The sequence below is a fragment of the Balearica regulorum genome, chromosome 1, assembly GCF_011004875.1.
Source record: "Balearica regulorum gibbericeps isolate bBalReg1 chromosome 1, bBalReg1.pri, whole genome shotgun sequence".
Taxonomy (NCBI): domain Eukaryota; kingdom Metazoa; phylum Chordata; class Aves; order Gruiformes; family Gruidae; genus Balearica; species Balearica regulorum.
The window spans coordinates 83,046,326-83,066,334 of NC_046184.1; the positions used below are offsets into that span (position 1 = coordinate 83,046,326).

Below are 20,009 nucleotides of genomic sequence, written 5' to 3' on the forward strand. Positions count from 1 at the left end.
CCCCACCTTGGATTCAATAAGCGTCAGAAATTACTCTTTCTACACAAGACCATTTGATCTTGTCCTGTTCTCCTGTCAGCTACTCCAGTTTTCCATGTGTGCTGCTCCTGTGACAGCAAAGCAGTCACTTTTTTACTCCTACGGGCGTGAAAAGAAACTGAAGCTCCAACTTAACAGCTAAAAACACATATAGTAAATTTTATATAATAATATAACACACCATTGGTGAGTTTGCCTACTGTGCTTGCACAGCCAGGGATGGTGCTAGTAAGAGGATTCCCTGCCTCTGTTGGAATCTCAGATGCTCCAGGTCTCTTCCCGGTTACATCAGTAACATAACATTAGTTTCTCATTTCATTCAAGGGAATTCTTTTTTTCACTGATGCATACTTAAGGTGATTCAGACACTAAAAGGTTTTGTTTGCATTATTCTTTTAAAAAATGTATCTTCTTTCCAGTAAAACAGATCCCCAGCTAGAAAATGTCTAACTTGTTTTTCAATAAACTGTCATCTATAAGGACAAAATTTGAACTTAAGGATTTTTTTTCCAATGTCTTTCAGGTTTCTAATAGCCATTTTGACATTCAGGCTGAGTGTGCTAAACAGTTCTTTTTGCCTATGGTATTCACCTATGTCTTCAATTTGCAAGTGGCGGGGCCCCAGTTATCTTGTAATATAAAAGCGAGGACTTGCATACCTCCTGGCATCCATCATGGCGTGTGGGTCATCTGGGTTAACCACGTCATTCTGGTTGATTCTCACGGGTTCTCTGGGCATGTGGGAAAAGTCCGCTTGCTGCTGCAACTGAGATCCAAACACGGAGATCTTTCTCTGTGGGACCAGGATCTGGTGAGGATCCATTGGATCGATATCTGCACTTCTAGTATTTCTGTGGGGCTCAGGTGTGTTGAATCGAAACAAAGGGATTTCGTTTCTCCTGGACAAAAACTGGGAGTATGGTGGTGGATTCATGCCAGGGAAGAAAGCTTGTTTAACTCTGCCTAAGCTAACCAGGAAGTTGTGCTTGGGAGATTGGTACACATCATATCCATTTTCCAGCGTCCTGTGGTTGAACACGCAGTCCTCTTGACTGAAGTAATGCTTAGGGAAAAAAAATACGACACCTGTGAGCAGAGGGATTTGGTGAATGACAAGTGCTGATTAAAGACGGAAAGAGGCATGAGATCTTGCAGCAGGTGTTCTTCTGATCTGCCAGCTCTGTAACTCAAAGTCAGGCGTAAATGTAGATCTGAGATGCACGCCCGTGTTTTCAGCAAAGGTATTATAATGATAAAATTGTTTTCTTTCAGAGGGCTGCATCATTTGAGCTACTCCCAACCCATGGCTCTATGCTACAGTAGGAATTCAGATTGGTCCATCACTGGATCTCATTCTGCCCTCGTTTACCCAAGCAGGAGCTCAGATGATTTTTGTCAGCCCTACAACTCAATACAATCAAAGAAGAGAGGAAAAATTTAACCTAAGCGGCACATCCTCAGCTGACTCACATCTACATCCTCCTGCTGTAGCTCTACAGATTTGTCCTAGCTGAGAAAACAGGCACCACAAAAGCAGACTGTGCCTGCCTTTTAGTCTCAAGTCTTAGTAAAGCTTACTCACCGAACCAAAAATGTTTCCTTTCATGTCCATGCATAGGTAGCGTCCACTCTTCACACCTGTGATTATCACTGAGCCAGCACCCTCAGACTTGATCATTAGGGCACCTGTGTAGAAAAACAAAGATGTCAAATCCAGGACCCTGTTCGACGCTGCAATGTTGCCTTACAGATGCTCTGGCTGGAAGGGTCCTCTAGGGGTCTGAACCATCCTCCCATGTGAACTGGGACTATTGCCCACCCTACATCAGGTTAGTCATGGCTTTGTCTGAGCCTTGGAAAGCTCCCGGGGTGGACATGCCACCGCCTCTCCGGGTGCCCTGTTCCAGTGCTGCGCTAACCTCCCAAAGACAATTTTTTTCCTTAACATCCCCTCTGAAGTCCCAAACCACAGTCTGGGGCCATTGTCCTCAGTTCTGTCATGGGCCGCTACCAAGGGGAGTTTGTCTAGATTATCTTTAATCTCCTTTTTAGTAGACTAAACAAGCCCAGCTCCCTCAACCTTTCCCAAGGCTGTACTCAAGGCCCTTGACCATCCTGAAAACCCTCTGGCAGATCAGCTCCAGTTTCTCCACATCCATCTTGAACTGGGGGTGCTACAGTGCTCCAAGAGCAGTTTCACCGATGCCAAGTGGGAATAATAGCATTCTTTGATCTGCTGACCACAGTAGGTGGTTTGTCTTCCCCTCAAAGTGGGAGACTTCTGTTTGAGCAGGTGCCCGCTGTAACACTGGGTGCCCGTGGGGCTGCAGGGCGTTATTGCAGCCCTGGTGCAGAACTTTGCACTTCTCATTTGTCTGGCATCTCAGTGGTACCGTGGTGACCTGGCAGAGATTCAGTCACCCTCCTTTTCATGACTCCTTTCGTTGTCTGATTTCCACCCTTGCTGTTCAACCCTTTCAAATATTGGTGTACTTGTTTCATGGCAGATATGGGAAAAAACATGATGTTTTGCTGTCTATTGTTCTCTAAAACACCACACTGGTTCTTGACCAACATACCTAAAGTGAGTTTTATAAAACCTTTAAATATGCAGGAAGAATAACAAGAAGTCAGTGCAAGCATTCCTGCAAGTGTTTCATTAGTAATTAAAACAAAATATAAAAAAAACATAGCAGAAGATGATTAAATTATAACTTTAAAGAACATTCTTTGCTCCTGATATACTTACGTAAAAACATCATTACATATGCTTACATTTTTAATTGAGTGTATGATGAAGACTCTATGCAGAAATAATAATAAACATTACTTTATGATGCCTAGCTACTTGTGATTTGAGTGCTGCTTAAAAGAGAAATACTTTTGAAATGCTATGAAAGAACCCTAAGTCTTAAAAAAACCCCTCAGTTTTTCTACTAACTAGAGTGATTGGGCCAGATATTCAGCAAAGGAAGAATACTTTAGTTTTCCACGAAAATAAACTATGATGAGACAATTTGAGAACCTTTTAGTTACTGTAGGGAATAGTTACTTCTCATGAACCCCAAAGGCTTAGCACTTCTTTTATGACAGTCTGGCCTGTCATAATTTTCCCCTTTTTAATTGACCTTTCCATACCCATGTTCTATGCACATTAGAGTTAGTTTTAGTAGTTATCAGCTCTCTAATATACCCTAAAATACAGGTTTTCCACCACCGCTGTGGTGAGTTCCCTCAGGGCAGTTCCTTTGGTAATACTGTCACTGCAATGGGAAGTAGCTGTTTGAAGGATGTCATCACCAACCTCTGATAGGAACTTTCATAAGAAGCTGTGGGTAAAATCATGAAGTGAAGGATAATTCAGGCAGCTTTTTCTTGCAGAGTATTACAGGAACCATAGGACTTTATTTCTCTTTAGGCAAGAAATGAAATTCCCAATCCACTAGATTTCTTTGGAGCGATGTTGTTTATTTGTTAAGCAAAAGGAGGATTATAATTATGTATATTTTCCATCCCATAGCTATATTCCTGTCTGCCTGCCTAACGAGAGGAGGGGATTTTCTATAGGTAGTGAGAAAGTAAAAGTCTTGTTCTCCCTTCCCTGCTGCCATGAAGCCCGAGGTTCCACAGTGAGCTACTTACTGTAAGTGGTTTGGTGAGGAACACCATCAACGTAGCCATCAGCATTGATTTGGAGATGGAAGCTGTTCCTCTCTGTATCTGTGTAGAGGTGTATCAGGCGATCCCCATTCCCCCAGCTGGGACTCAGCAGCGGAGAGGAGTTGGGAAAGGCGAGGGTCGCCTTCAGGCTACCGAGCAGCAGCAGCAGCAGCAGCAGGTACGCCAGGCAGCTGTAGGGACTGCTGGGTGGCATGGCTCGCCGTGCCCAGCCGTTGGTCAGTATCGGCAGCGCGACACGGCTCTGTGCTTCTCGCTTTCCCTCGGTCGCCTGTGTCTGGAGTGTGGATCCTCAGATAGGTTCCCTTCTTTTCTGCAGAGGCTTATAAAGGGCAGAGAAGTGACATCACACAGGAAAAACTTCTCCACATCCTTGATTTTTGTCAAAGCAACATTTTAAGTGTCCTGAAACCTCAAGGGAAGGATCTCTGGTGAAGGTGCGGGGGGGAAAAATGTAAGGTTTCTAAAGACAGCTCACGAAAGCTAATCATATGTTCAAATGTTATCTACAACCCTGTGACATCTGAAAGCTTCCCACGCCCCTACTGTTAGATCCAGGAAGAGCAGTCCACTGCACTTTACTTTTACTGAAGGGAATGACCTTTCAGACCTGAATTATCTTTTTTTCTCAGATATGTTTATTCGGATTACCACCTCCCCTCTCAGTTTCCAAAATACATTCTGATCAAGTGGAAACATCAAATACAGCTAAAATATTTTGCAAATGTATCAAAAGCTGATATTTAGGTTGTCCTGGGCCTGATTCTCCCTTCATTATGGTGTAAGTTTAGCAGTGAGCCTGGTAGGCTGATATTTGTGTCGCTCCATTTAAGCAAAGGAAACTTGATACGAGCACAACCCACTTCATACAAGCTATCCCCATTTCATTTTGAGTCACCTAAATAATTTAAAGCTGGCTAAACAGCTGAAAATTACCTGTAAAACGCTTAGAAACTGCACGCTTGGTCCCTGCATTGCACATCTGGCTGGCAGTCTTTTACAGTCGTGTGGGTTAGCATGGCCAGTAATCTCAGCTCTGAATCAAACCTGAAATCACTCATATCGGCACACTTTTTATTACTTCAGGTACAGCAGGCAAGCTTGGAACAACTACAAAGGAACATGACCAAGCTGAAAAGTAATAAATGGACAGTGATGTTAAAAAATGTTCCAAGATACAATACCTGCTTTTCAGTTGCCTTGCCAATGTTCTGCGGCTCTACAGACAATTTTTCTGATTTAAAAAAATATGGTTCCATTTATTGTATGAAAATGCTGTCCTAATGGGACACTGTGTATATGGGTAAAACAATTATGATAGGAATAACAGGTTATAGAACCAGACTATGCTAAAGTTTCTTTCAAAAATTAATACAAAACTGAAAAGAGTACCAAAAATAATATATTTTTTTTTTAAAGAAACCTGAGGATTTTAATTGTAGCAGTCTTAGGTTCAGTTACAGTCTCTAGTTGGACATGGTATGCAGAATTCTTAGTTTCATTAACAAGCTGTGGAGCAGTGCCATCAGCACCAAACATGTTATAGGTTGATACAACTGTAACCAACTGCAAAAGTTGATCTGAATTTTTTTTTCTGTTTAAAATTAGCAAAACTCTGCCAAATTCTTCTGTCACACCTGTGTAAATTTAGAGACTTGCGTCAGTGTATATACACCTGTGTAAATGACAGTATTTTTTAGCCAAAGTGTATAAGGGTCATATCTTAGACTGAGTAGACTGACAAAGCTGTCTTCACTGAGAGGCAATGTAGGCTACAGATGTTTTGCTGCTTATAACGTCTGAAATGCTTTACTTTCATTTAAAAGATAGCTTGGAAGGAAAGGAGGGTTATTTTTTTTCTTCTCTTTTTTTTTAAGTAACGTATTTATTTATTGTTGAAATTATCCACCAATATTTTTCACTCTGGTATTAAAACAAATGTTTGGGGTTTCTTTGTTGTTGGTTGTTTGTTTTGTTTTTCTTTTGCTCCCTTTCATTAGACTACCATGGATATATACACCTCAGAAACAGTTGCAAAAGTTTCTGCATGAGGCACTTATAGGATAGTGCGTCCTCTTGGAATTTTTTCTGATTCTTTTGTGAATGAAGTTTTTCTGGTTTGATATTTCATATTCATCATGAAATTCTTCTCTGCTTGCCATTAGGTACTGATCTGATCTCTCGCCGGTGTCTTAACTGTAGAGAAATGGTTCTCAGATGTTTGAAAAAATTATTCAAACCCCATTTTAGGACATGCCAGTTCGTCTGTTTTAGCACATGCCATTCAGCTGTTGATGAAGTAACCAGGTCTATGAAAGCTTGCTTACTTTTTCAGCTGCGCCTGTTAGTCTAGTAGAAGTGATGACAATCTTTCTTCTCTTGTATTGTCACGCTATTGCATCAGTAGTAACAATATTTCTGCAACTTTTACTACATATGTCGATACTGCTTTTTTAGATCTCTGTATTGTTCTGAGATGTTTGACCAACTGAGACAGCTTTTCTCAGTTCTCAGTGAAGAATTAGCTGCAGAGTCTTACAGGGTTTGCTTGGTTTAGAGGGAAGAAAAAAAATGGAACTGAGTTTGAAGACCAAAAACATTTCAGCAAACTCAGAACTCCTCTTCAAGTGCTACCTTAGTCCAAATGAATAATTCAGCTATTGCTAAGTTTTGTTCAAACATGGAAATACGCTCATTTCTCCTCTGGAGGAGCCTACGCTTTTAATCAGACGGGAGGGAAGGCGGATGCTGTGAGCACAGCTCCGTGAGCACCCGTGGAGCTGGAGGGATGCTGCTGGGAAAGGACAGGGCTGACCTATGCCTTAGGACTGAATGCAGACGTTTCCACAGTCAGGACAGCCACATTGCCCCGCTTCCCCCTTCCCGTTGCAGGGATGCTGCAGAGCCAGTATCAGGTGGCACAAGGCTTCCCTGGGAAGCATCCTGCAACGGCAGCTGGGAGGCAGCCCCAAGGTACCACCCGTGGAACCATGGAGGTAAACTGAAGACATTCTCACTTCAGAGCATGGTTGAAAGGAAACAATGGATAAGACAGGCCCCAGCTTGCAGGCTGAAATTTATTTGAGAAAACCATAGATGCTCTGCCCCTTGGTGGGTTTCATTCCTCTCCCTCTCTCTGCCATGCCTTCATCCCAGGTCTGCTCCTGCTGCCTCCTTGCTTCAGAGGCAGCATCGGTCTGGCTAAGCTGGTTAGTCTGGGTGGTCAACAGGGCCAGGTGCCTCGACTGCGATGCCTGCGACGCCTGTGTACGGGGTGTGTTAGGTGCACTAGCCCAGGACACGCAGCAAACGGGTCATGAACCACTGAATATCTGTAACTGAATGTAATAACTTTCTGTGAGGAATGAAGCAAATGTTCAGTAGAAAGTTTTGTAATTTATTTAAATATGATCATTTAACTGCAAATTATACCCAAAACTGTACACAGATGGAACTGAGTTAGAGTCATGGGAGCAGCCTGGGATCTGGCTTTCCCCCATTTTGACTGCTTTGAGTTTCAGCTCTAGGTCATTTTCTGATCAAGAGTTACCATTTCAAACCTGTAAACCCCTGATCTCAGCAACTGTATCTCATCCCTTGTCCAGCTGCTAGCGAAGTAATTCCTTTCTCCTAATTGCTTACCACTTCAGTCAATGGCAGAGGACTTACAAGGGAAAGGCAAGTTTTTTACAACAAATTTAAGTTACTACGAATGACTTGCCCTCAGTTACCTTTTGTAGACTCCTTGAAAGTGCTTTATGCACCATCAAATATTTGCAGGTCATAAAAAAAAAATGAGTTTCCTACTCAGTATAATGTGGTTGTCTTCCAGGATTCTCCTACCTGTAAAAATGCACGTTCCCTCAGAGTGCTGGACTACTTTTCATCATGTAGGAGCACCTGTAGCAGTGTTGCTTAATACAGCATATTGACTTATATTTAAACAGGTGTGTAGCTTGTCGTTTTGCAGAACTCTGTGCTATCTGGTTTTCTGGGATGGTCCCAGGAAGCCTCTTGCTCTCTGCTGTTTCAAGGTTCACAAGGGAGTTTGGGCTGACAGATTTGAAAATACCACTGCTTTTAACAATTTTCTTTGCATTGCGTCTCTTCAAAGAGGTCAGAGAAATCAGGGCCCCTTCTATCTCCCTCCTCTTCCTTAAAATCACTGTAATAACTGGCTCTGGGACAATCACATCTTCAGCATTGGAAATACAAGGGTGGAGTGCCTCTCCAGAAGTTATTCTAGGAATAATGACGCACTAAGTCAACGGTATGTAGAGTGGATGATCTCTGTGTGTGTGTGTGCATGAGCCTTTGCCACAGACTTTACCCGGTGTTGTTAAACACATCCTGAGTGACCTTATTTGGATGTCCCATTCTTGTCACACTGCCCACGACTAAAGAAAACATCCTGGCTAGGTTCACCTACGTGAAACAAATGAGGTAAGCACAGCCCACTGGGTCTGGGACCGCAGCATGTACTAGCAGTTTCTGCGATGTGCTTGCCAAATATATTGTTTTGGGTCTTCTGTTTTTCCCCCCTCACCCTTTCTCTACATAGTAGACATTTTGGAAATTCATGTCCAGTTTCGGAAGTGCTAAGTCACCTGCACAGGCAGCTCAGATGGTGATATTGCTAGAGTAGCTTCCTCGGTGCCTTTCTCTGCAGGATGCAGGATGCATGGTCTTCCTGAGAAGCGAACGTCTTTTCTTCTTAGCACGTTTCTTTCCAGTCAGACAGAAGACTGGCATAAGCTTTCAGCTCTGATTCACAAGTCCAAAACGGGGGGGGGGGGGGGGGGGGGAAGGGGGGGGATGGGGGATGGGACAACATGACACGGGGCCGGGGGGGGGCGGGGAACATGGCACAGCGTGGGTGGGGACACGACACATGGACGACAACTGTTTACCAGTGGCTTTAGAGATTATGGGCTTTCAAAATTTAATGCAACAAAGGCAGACAGAAAGAGAGAACCCCAATATTTCACGGTATTCTGAGGAGGAGGTAGATAAGAAATCAAACTTCCCTGCCTGTATATGTCCCAGCTGGGCATTTGTGATGCTCTTTGTGTTGTTTTGCTCTAACTGAAATGAAGGGCCTCATTCCTCCTCCAGCTGAGATCCTTGGCAGAGCTCCCAGTCAAAGCAGAACTAGTCCCTAAAAGGTTGTGTTTTCTGAACAGAGTGTTTCTGTCATTTTAAAGGGTCTGAATTTTCTTAGGTATTGTGGAACAGAGAATGGTTACAATCCGTGATGAGAGCTGCTGATACCCTCCGTTTCCAAAGACATGCTTCTAGTTTATCAAAATGGAGTCTACCAGGTTGTGGCACCCATTCTTCTGGGGATGGGAAGCCCCTTTCACAGGTGGGAATCTGCTTCTCCTGCAGCTCAGGTCAGCACCTGGACACCACCAACCCCCTAGATCATCTAATGTGCTCGGTGGTATGCAGATTAGAGGACATCTTTGCCCTAGGATGAGATGAATGAGAAAAGTCAGTGGGGATCTGAGGGTAGGTCCCAGCAATGGAGTAATTGGGGGGCAAGTGGTCAAGGTGGGAGGTATAGGTGTGAGGGGGTACACCAAGAAAGTGAAGGAAGAGGGCGGGAAGACAGGCGTCTTTTCGTGTTTGGTTGTGGTAGCTGCTGCTCTTTGTATATGGGCAAACTCTGAGGTAATCTGCTTGAGCAATGCATGTGGTTGAACCAAATGTCCTCAGTGTCTTGTGGCATCAAGTTCTGCTGATAATCTGTGGCTTAAAATATGTATATATATTTAAAAACACTTGGTGTGCAACCTGTAATTTCATCTAAGGTACCATAGGAGTGAAAGAGTTTCAAGTTAACTCCTCTCCTACGTACATACTTGTATCAACTCTCAGGTGTTTTTTCTCCTCAAAACTAGACAGGCCATCTCAATCTGAGCTCTCACATGGAGATCTCTGCATGCCTTCTCTGAGCATCCTTTGATTGTTGCTCTTTGATTGTAGGTGAAGAATCAGTAAGATGTTATAACTTAAAGATAATATCTTCCCTTTCATCTTCAGGGGAAGTGAGCAAAAAGATAAAATGCAGCCTCTGAAAGACTCCTCTTTGTTACACTCTGGTTTAAAGGCTGGCACTCAGCTGTTGGTGAAGCATTTTGCCCACAGCAGCTCTGTTGTCTTTCACTTCTGTCCAGTTGTTCTTAGTACTGGAAACAAAGTCAGTTGTTGTGGTTTTACCCCAGCGGGCAGCTGAGCACCACGCAGCCGCTCGTTCACTCCCTCCCCATCGGGATGGGGGAGAGAATTGGAAGAGTTAAAGTGAGAAAACTCGTAGGTTGAGATAAAGACAGTTTAATAGGTAAAGCAAAAGCCGTGCGCACAAGCAAAGCAAGACAAGGCATTCATTCACCACTTCCCATGGGCAGGCAGGTGTTCAGCCATCTCCAGGAAAGCAGGGCTCTGTCACACGTAACGGTTACTTGGGAAGACAAACGCCATTGCTCCGAACGCCGCCGCCTCCCCCCCTCTCTTCCTCCAAGCTCCTTATAAACTGAGCATGACATCATATAGTATGGAATATCCCTTTGGTCAGTTTGGGTCACCTGTCCTGTCTGTGTCTCCTCCCAACTTCTTGTCCATCCACAGCCGCTGGCAGGGCAGTGCAAGAAGCAGAAAAGGCCTTGGCCTCGTGTAAACACTGCTCAACAATAGATCCATAGAACAAAAACATCTCTAAATTATCAATGCTGTCTCCAGCACAAATCCAAAACGTATCCCCACACTAGCTACTATGAAGAAAAATCAATCCTCTCAGCTGAAACCAGGACACAGTATAAATAGAATCTTGCCCTTGGGGAAGTCTTCTTTTCCTGTGTTGTTTTTCAAACTTGAAACAGAAGCATTTGGGTGCTGAGGGTTGAAGGGAACTTAGATTTCTTGATGCTTTTATCATGTTTGGTGTTTGATTATAGCCACTTATTGCATCCAAATCTTTGTAGCCAAATGCTGCTGAAATTGTGTTGTTACTGAACTGGTCAAGGAAATTTTTTTTTCTCCTGCACATCAACACACATGAAGTAGAGAACTCAGCTTTATAGGTAGTTCTTCAGATGTGTGAACTCCTTGTCTCTTGTAAAAACCTGTAGGGGTTGGTGGCACTTAGTTTGGAGTCTGGCGTTGTAAAATGCAGTTTGCTAGCACAGCAAGCTGCTTGCAGTCTTTGAAGGACATTTGGTTTCTCAGCTGCAATGTGAGTTTACTCTTGAGAAATGCATGCCCTTACACAGGGGGTAGGAGGGATGGAGATGACAGCTTTACAGGCATAAGCAGAAATTTTAAAAGGCACTTTTTTTTTTTTAAAAGGATAGTTTTCTTATTTTATGTTTCCAAATCTGTTTTGGGGAGGAAAAATTCAGTACACTATCCACAACCCTTAAATTTTCAACTATACAGTAATGGTATTTGATCTAGACAATTGCAGATAAAGTCTAGGCAGTCTAATCTCACCAGTCTACCTCCACAGTTTTACACCTGAGCTTTAGTGATTATGCAAGTCCTGAGATGGTTTTGGTTTTTTTTCTGAAGAAGAGATTATATTTTTAAAATGGACCTCTCTAGCATCAGTTTGGTTTCAGATGTAAAGAAACAAAGAACAAGCTTGCAAGATTTAAAAGATATTCTGATATTACAAAAGATTCTGACAAACAGATTTGAGATGCAACTATAAAGCATTTCTGAGTAGTGTTTGCAGACCAAACAGAATGACATTAGGTTAATGAATGTCACTGAAAAAAAGGAGACCTTAAAACTAATATATCAGGAGCAGAACACACAACATACTTTTCACCTTGGTTAAAAAAAAAAAAAAAAAGAAGAAGAAGAAGAAGAAAAGGAGCGAATTGGTTCCCAGCTATTTCCATGGACAGTGCTTTGTTTCAAATCAGTCTGCTCTAGCAGTCCTCTGTAATGTATAGTTTCTGTACAAAAGCTGTACATTAAAATCCATTAAGACAGAGTGTAAGTATCAGCAATTTAGGGTAAAATATGCTATGGTGAAAAGTTGAAACAAAGGAAATTTTGGTTGGAGAGAAGTTAGAAGTTATTCCCCTGACATGTAGCACTTGACCAGATGCCCAGAGAGACTGTAGCCCACAGCCTTGGAGATACTCAGAACTTGAGTGGGCAAGGTCCTGAGTGAGTTGGTCTAGCTTGGGAGTTGGTGCTGCTGTTATCTCAGCTTGGACTAGAAACCTCCAGGGGCTCCTTCCCAACTAAATCTTTCTCTGATTCTATGACATTGGGCATGGTAATGTATGCCACTGCATTTATTTATCCAATAAACTGATAGGGTAATTTCCCCTTGTTAGATAGAAGATGAGAATAGATAATAAACTTTGTTCTAACCTAATTTTAAACTCATTTCAGTCTCTTGGGTTCACATGTTTCGCTCAATTCTGTCTCCTGGAAGAAGAGATAGAAAGGCTTAGCTCAAAGAAATGAAGGATGGAAAAGAGGGAGGGGGGATGCACTGAAACTGTCAAAAGACAAAATATGTAGACAACCTCATCATCTGCCAAGGGCCCTCTTGCTGTGGGACAGTAATGACATAGCACGTGACTGATATGGTTAGAATTGCTTCAGAACAATTGCATGTGTTGCTTTTTAGCTCTGAGACTTGTTTTTAGTGGGATCTCTTTGAAACTAAAACTTTATTCAAGAAACATTTGCTCTATAAGTTTTAAGAGTAATTTTTTAATCTGAAAACCTAAGCAGTAAATGAAGAAGCCCATGACTGAACCAAGCATTGATCTTGTACCCAGTACTTCTAATGCAAGGAAAGTAGAAAGGTTTCCCAAGCTACTGCAAGACTATAAATGATTCTGAAGTCCTTTAAAGCTACATGGAGATCAAAGTTGGTAAAAGGCAGGGCAAGATGAGTAACAATAACTTCATTTTTTCACCTAAAACTGTGTTAGCTCAGCTTTGCTCAGAAGCTGGGGTCTGTTTGCTTAGGTATTTCTGTGATGGGGCACCTGGATCACATGGACAAGGGCTGATTAGATTTGATGGAAATCTGGCAAAGATATGTCTTACACTCTGCCCCTGATTCAGGTTTTCCATCACAGAATGGCTTTTCAGGTAGATTTGCAGCTACAATATTTCTTTGTGTATTGCAGACACAATAGTTCTTCACGTTTCCTTCTTACCTTGTCATGCTGGTGGCAAGGAGGAACTTGAGTGACACATAGTGGCCTGGATGCACAGGTTCATCAGCTGCTGGGACACTGATCCTCCGCCTGGGCCCTACTGATCTTTGGCCATTTTCACAGCTGGCACAAGCTGGTGTCATGCCAGGGCTGATTGGGAAACACATTCTGTTTCAAAGACAAGCAGGCTGGTTTTATCATCTTTATTGAAGTTTTGGGCTCTCATCAAACTGCTCAGTTTTCCAAAGATAAAGACTTGCTGGCTGACATCTTTTTTTAAACTTAGAAATGCAACCTAACACTTCTTTTTTTTTTTTTTTTTTTTTTTTTTTAAATAATCTTTATATTATCCTTTCCACAGCCCTAATGGATCTTCTTACCTGCCAGAAGGAGGCTAGCCCACCTGCCTAGCCTGAGCATGACTATGTCTCTTTGACACTGATGTCATTTCAAGACCTATGGTACATTCATCCCTTAATCTCCATTGCTAGGGAAAGAATGGAAATTAATTCAACTTAACACCTTCGTGACAGCTGATGATCAGCTCAACATAAACTGAAATTGTACAGAATGCAAACATACAGAAGAAATTTCATACAGAAAAGATTTCAGAGTCACCCAAGTGGCTTGTAGACCTGCATGTTGATTGTTATAGAGGTATAGAAAATAAATCCTATTTGTTATTATCCTTGTCGTCTTCTACAACACAGTGTCTACAGATTTGGTCAAGGTTTACAGAATGTGGCACCCATACATGTCCTATATATGTCCCCTTCTCTTTCCCACATTTTCAATTGCTCTAGTCATCGCCTTTGAAAAATGTTGTTTTCTGGTGAGCTGGCATGGAAGGGATGCAGCTTATCTGTCTACTTTCTGAGATCTGCCCTGTGCTACAGTTTGCCTGTCACTGGCATACCCAGTTCTGCTGACCTACCTATCCGGGTAGTGTGTCTTGTCTAAAAAAGTGTGGTGTGCCTGATTTTATGTCCTTAGGAATACTGAGGATCCAGATATACAGCCTCAACAAGAAAATCATTTCATGCATCCGTCTCCTATTGTATCACACTGCAAAATGGCTAAAAGTAGTCTGACTGACTGTTTTATTTTGGGAAAATTCTTTGTTTTATGTGAAGTTTCCTATTTCCCAACGTTGTTGTTAGCCTAGCACTGGGATTTAGTGCTTTTGCATAGTTTAATATAACTACATGGTTATATTAAAGTGCAGAAGCACTTAACATATTTTCACTAAGGGACTGTGGATCAAACCAGGAGAGATCATGAGTCAAATAAGTTGCTTGTGCTACTTGCTGTTCCCATCAGCTCAGCCTGAGATCTGAACCCCTGGCTGCATGGAAACATCACCAAGAGTCAAGGTAGGGTAAGAAACTGTCATATGTCCACTACTTTGCAGTAACTGCTTGTGTTTTGACCCTGTGTAAGCTAGCTTGTCCCTCACTGGGTAACTGTGGTAGTTAAAGTGCTATTGAAAAAGATGATGATCTTGCTGAATGACACCTATGCTGGTTATCATAACTACCTCCCTTACGTTTTAGCAGCAGATCTATTGCCTCTTCAATAAACCGGAAGATCTGTGTTGGATCTGTGAGCCCTGGGCCCAGGTCACAGACAGAGTAACCCCAGGAAAAAAAAAAAGGCTCCGATCACCTGGAATGACTCAGGATGGATCAGTTCTCATAACAAATATTTAAGAAAAAAATAGATGCTCTTCTCCAGACAGCCCGGAAACAAATACAATTGCAAACAACTCCATTGGTTTATACATTATCGCTAATGATTTCTCATTTGACGCAAGTTGGTATGGTCACATTGTCCTTGGAGGAGCTATTCTAGTGCTGCGAGCTCTGGTCCATGAAATCAAAAGCACACAACAAAATTGTGAATTGTAAACAGTTAATTTAGGGGACAGAGATTTAGTCCCGATCAAGGCATTTTGGTCCACAGCCTGTAACAAAAAATAACCAACAATTATAGGCATGCATGCAATCCAGTATTGAATAATATGCTCACATCTCATGATATAAGGACACAGCTTGTTCAGCTCATCTGGACTTATTGGCCCCTTGGATTTTGGCCAAACAATTTTCAGCAGACTGCAGCTTCCAAAACAAACATGCTTTTGGGTTGAGCTGGATGCAGAGCTTGGCTGGAAAGAAAAAAGAAATCTCTGCTTGTGGCTGCATATTTGGTTATTTGTTTTTAGGATTTTTTTCCAGTGACAGCTATTTCATCAGCCAGGATTGGTCACTGCAGTTAACTGTAATTTCAGTTTGCATTATATATATTAAACCTAGAGATTCCCACAATGTTTGTCTTAGCCTCAGTCTCCCCCTCAGTTACCCAACAACTGGAAGAGATTCTTACTTCAATCTTCACTCTTGCGTTCTGACAAGGAAACCAAATGTTCTCTTGGCTTCTGCTGAGTCATTTGTGATTCCAAACATGAGACACCAGAGCTTGCAGTTGGGTCATTTTTCCAAGGAACAAAGTCACCTGTAGTTAAATACCTGGGACCTAATTCTGTCTTCCATTGCTTAAATGGATGCAGAGAAGGTAGCTTCAGTAAATGCCACAAGTAAAGATAAAAAACTAGAGTATGCAAAAGAGATTTGGGGCTGTTTATTTCCTTTTATGAGCATGTCTTAAGTTCAATGGCCAATACTGACCAGTGCTCTGAAGTCACTGAGACACCTTTAGATCATGGCCTGCCAACATCTGTCAAAGATACCGACCATCCTCTGCTTGCCTTAGCAACAGTGGGGATGGAATTGAGCATTGCTAAGCTCTGCAGGGACTGGATTGTTTCACAACAGTTTGTTTGCAAATCACTTTATGAAATCCAGACAACAACCTCACCCCATTGTCATGCTCTTACACAAAACTGTCTTAAATGAATGTCTGCAGTTCCCTTGAGAGGCTGGAGGGGGAATCCCCGGTTTATAGACTCTCTGCCTTTGCCACTCCTTACCCTCTGAGACTCCTTAGTGTAAGAAAGACTATCAATGCAACCATTAAAAAAACAATGGCATATTGGATTGCGTTAGCAAAAGCATAGCCAACAGATCGAAGAAAGTGTTTATTTCCCTTTTGTGAGGTTACATCTGACACTGTGTCTGGTTTTGAGCTCCACGTTGCAAGAGAGATGTTTACAAGCTGGGGTAAGTCCAGCAAAGGGCCCTTAAGAGGTGTGCGGACTGCAGCACATAACATACAAGGAGATGCTGTTGGAGCAGGGTTTGTTCAGCCTGGAGAAGATGAGGGGGCAAACCTGGCTGCAGTTTCACTACATGGAAGGCAACATGCAGAAGATGGAAGTGATATTACTGGGATGTGAAAAACACATTGCTGAAGTATTTGTCCACTCTCCATTTATCAGAGCTGTCCCAATCCAGTACATATGGCTAACTTAGTTTTCTACAGTGTTGGTTTTGCAGCATTCTCTGCATACAAGACAGTGCAGAGACACGGTGCATTGTTCACGGTCACATACGAAGCCTGTGGCAGAGCTGAGAACTGAGCCTGTGACCTCCAAAAGCTAGTCCACCGTCCTGTGAACTGTTCCCTGCTGCCTCTCCAATTGAAGACCTCCAGTGTGAACCTTTTCCCAGAGGTGTCTTTCTCCTCCAGTTCCAGAATCAGAAAGATTGTACAGAATTGTGAAAATTCATGCTAACCTCTCCCTAATATTGCCAATTTCCAGACAAACACGTTATTCGTCTATGGAGAGATGGTGACATCTCTCAATCCAGGACACCCCAGTTGAGGCTGGTCAGGGACATTAAAGCCAGTTAAGGCTAAGCTTAAGGGCTTGGCATTGTGGGGATGCCGTGGCCACTATCCAGATAATGCCTGCTCTGTAGCACATTCATTTTGCAGTTGTATGATTCTTTTCATAGACAGGAATTTGAAGAAAAATCTGTCCGGTGCCTTCATTTGTGTTTTTGTCAGGCGTTGATTTTATCTTGCCTGTCTTCCCTTTTTCCCTTTCCTTTTCTTCCCTCTGCATTCTTCAGTCCCATCTCCCTAGATGTTTTTTTCTGGGATGTTTCCAAACAGAAATGCTCGTTGAGTGTACCCTGCTTCGTTACGGCTGACTCTGCCTGTGCTATCAAGAAGCTGATGTCCTCACGTGTCTCTGTCCCGATCCAGGCTGGTTTAGACAAGGCTGGGCCCTGGGGGCACCCTAGGTTGGGGTTGGTGGCCTGGCCTTCTACAAGGCTGAGTTTAGCTGACATACAAACTGGGCTCAGCTCTCACCTGTGCTTTGGTTTCTCATTGTTGTTCCTAAAGGACAGGTTTTCCAGAGCTGCTGGGACCCTGTGATGTCCACGCTGCGGCCTCCTCTGTGCAACACCAAGTTTCAATATGGAGAAAAGGACCAGGAGACAATGAGGTGCCCATGAGAATTCAGCGTTGTATCTCAAACCCTTCTCCCACCCCTAGGATCAATGCTGGGATCCTGCTCAGAAACTCACCGAAACTGGACTGGAGATTTAGATTAAATACACCGGGCAAGCCTGAATCTGCTCCCTACCTTCCTTATAGCAGCGTAAACATCAGGTGAGAGAGTACAAGCTGGCTCTTTGGTCTCAGGCTGTGTCAGCCTGTTACTTCCAGTAGATTCACTTTTAAAAGAAACAAAAACATATTAACACTAAAATGTCTCACATATCTATCATTTCAACTAAAGAGAATTTTTTTTCTTTTTCCTACAACACAGAAAATAAGGGCCCATTAAATAAAACTTTTTGTTTTCTGCCATAAACTTTCTTGATCTAAAAGACATGGGTGAAAACTTCTGAAAAACAAAATGTTTTGTTATCACTTTTCCGATGTACCCATTGGCATGTTCTAAGGAAAGTAAACAACTTATTTGAAAGTTTTTTGGGGGTTGGGGGTTTTTTTGTGTCTTTTGTTTTGTTGGGTTTTTTTTTTACTCGATTGAAAGCCTTTTTTTTTTTTTTTCTCCTTTGAGGAAAGATCTGGCCACATTTTTGCATGAAATTCTAGTACAGTAGCTGCCACTTTTCTAGAAAAAACTGTGCTAGCTCAGTAGCTGATGGAGAAGTGGCCATAGTATTTGTATGAAGCTTTAGATTTTGCTGGTGAGGTAAATCTCTATTCAGTAAATTTCTCACCAATATGCTTGTTACTAAGTGTGAGTGGCATCTCCTGTGGTTTTTTCCCCTTCGGCTCCCCCCCCCCCCCCCCCCCCCCCCCCCCCCGAGATCTGGTTTCTGCAGGTGGCACACTGCCCCCTGGCAGCCAGAGCACCAGCATCCTACTCGGGGCTCCTGGTCCTGCTAAGAGCATCTCTGGTACTCAGTGAAGTGGGGACTGTCATTTGTGATCACTTACAGTCCCACAGCACTATTTGTAATAATGCGATCCACGAGGTAACAGGGGAAAAAGGGTTTCTTAACATGCTTTAAAATTGCTGTCTTCAGTATAATTTAGAAAAGGCTGCTGCTTCCTGCTTTTCTGCTCGAGGTGCTCCGTGCTGCTAAAGAGTATTTGCTGCCATAGGTGTCATGAGGAATGGCAGGGGGGATTCAATGAGCCTCAACATTTTACATCCTTTAAGACTTTCTGTGCAGCACTGCCTTTGATGTGTAGGCTCAGGCTTTGTGGTTGCAAAAGCCCTGGCAAATCTTCAGGTTGGAAAAGCTGGAGTAAAAACAAAGTAGTTTTCATGATCAATTTACCTGCCTAGTGTTATGAAAAGTTGCTCATCAAGAAGATACCTGAATCCCAAATACTGTGTTCTGTGGCTCCCCAGTTAAAATTGTGACTTTCCTGTATAAGGGCACAATAGACACGAACACACCAAAAAGGGCCTGAAGCCTGAATCCAATCACAGCCATGAGGTGGTGGCCTCCTTTTCCCCTCGTGCCCAGGTCCATGGTATGGAACCCATGCGAGGTCTCTGGCCTCTAGCTGCTAAATAACAAAATAGCCACCAGAGGGCAATAATAATAACAGTAAAAAAGTGCAGTAATCTGCCTCAGGAGGTCAGACCCTTTCTACCTGTCTCTAGCAGGCGTTAGGTGGCTTTCAGATTTCGGACTAGCACTGCTGCTGCTGTTTTCCCGGAAAGTGGTCTGGGGTTGCACTGAAGCCACGCAATTCCTGTACCTGTGTCCTTTCCTCAAATCTTGTGTACCCACAGCTGAGGTAGCCTTGCATCCCTGAGCTGCCAGAAAGCCTGAGGGGTGGCTGGGGGTGGGAGGGGGAGCTTGCCTTCAGGGTCTGAATCTTTCAGATGAATTCTGCAGTCATTTGAGTTGGTAGGGGTCAGTTCCAGGAGGAAAGCCATTTTCTGCTCGGTGCACGGGCCAGATTTGATTTGCGTCAAGACCTGACAAGAAGATGCTGTCAGCTCTTAGACTGCCTTCCAGCAAAGTGTGAGCTGCGCTGGTGACCCCTTTGAGACATATGTCTGTGATTGATCCCTTTTGAGTTGCTATCCAGAGTTTTATCCAGAGCTTAATAAACCATGAGGCTATCACAGGGCTGCAGATATAGGGGATCCTTCCTGATGCAACCTCCCCTAGCTTTGAATTTGGTCCTGCGTTGAGCGAGAGGTTGAACTGGAGCCCTCCAGCGGTCTCTTCCAATCTAATTATCTCTGATTTCATGGCCAGGATGTTCCCAGGGCAACATCTATTTAGCTGTTAGCTTTTTTTCAAATCGAAAATGTTCCCTGCTCTATTACACATATTTACATTTATTTATTTGTTTATTTATTTATTTAAAGCTTGCTACCATTGCTGATCAGTTTTTGCTGGCCTCAGGAAGGTGTAGTGCTGTCTGCCTTCACCTGTGCTGCTCACACTGTAACCTCCAGACAGCTCAGGGCTGACATGTCTATCAGGAGCCATTGACAACCCACACAGCTCATCGAGCTAATGGAAACAGCACCTGCTGCCTCATATAGATGGTGGGTCATCAGAGAAGCCAGAGCCTGGGTAAGTGGACAGATTATGGGTCTCTGCCAATGGCTGCAGGCCAGGGGACACAGAAGGCAGCATGACCTGCGGGAGGGAGGAGAGAAGGGACATGCTGGGATACTCCTGCTCCGTG

General features: G+C 43.2%; 1 protein-coding gene across 1 annotated transcript; it reads right to left on the bottom strand.

Annotated features, from left to right (window-relative positions):
• On the bottom strand, window positions 1-4,164 carry FGF23 (fibroblast growth factor 23). The gene is made up of 3 exons (XM_010305938.2): window positions 3,682-4,164; window positions 1,622-1,725; window positions 1-1,102 (listed from the first exon to the last, which is right to left on the bottom strand). The coding sequence occupies exons 1-3, from the start codon at window positions 3,911-3,913 to the stop codon at window positions 665-667; spliced, it is 774 nt and encodes a 257-aa protein (XP_010304240.2). The 5' UTR covers window positions 3,914-4,164; the 3' UTR covers window positions 1-664.
• Window positions 4,165-20,009: the final 15,845 nt, after the last annotated feature.

Bases quoted from the DNA above. Each gene is read 5' to 3' on its own strand.
- FGF23 (XM_010305938.2), bottom strand. From the start codon at position 3,913: ATGCCACCCAGCAGTCCCTACAGCTGCCTGGCGTACCTGCTGCTGCTG. The intron at 1,726-3,681 runs GTAAGTAGCTCA...TTTTCTACACAG, and splicing joins TCCTCACCAAACCACTTACA to GTGCCCTAATGATCAAGTCT. The intron at 1,103-1,621 runs GTGAGTAAGCTT...TTTTTCCCTAAG, and splicing joins AAGGAAACATTTTTGGTTCG to CATTACTTCAGTCAAGAGGA.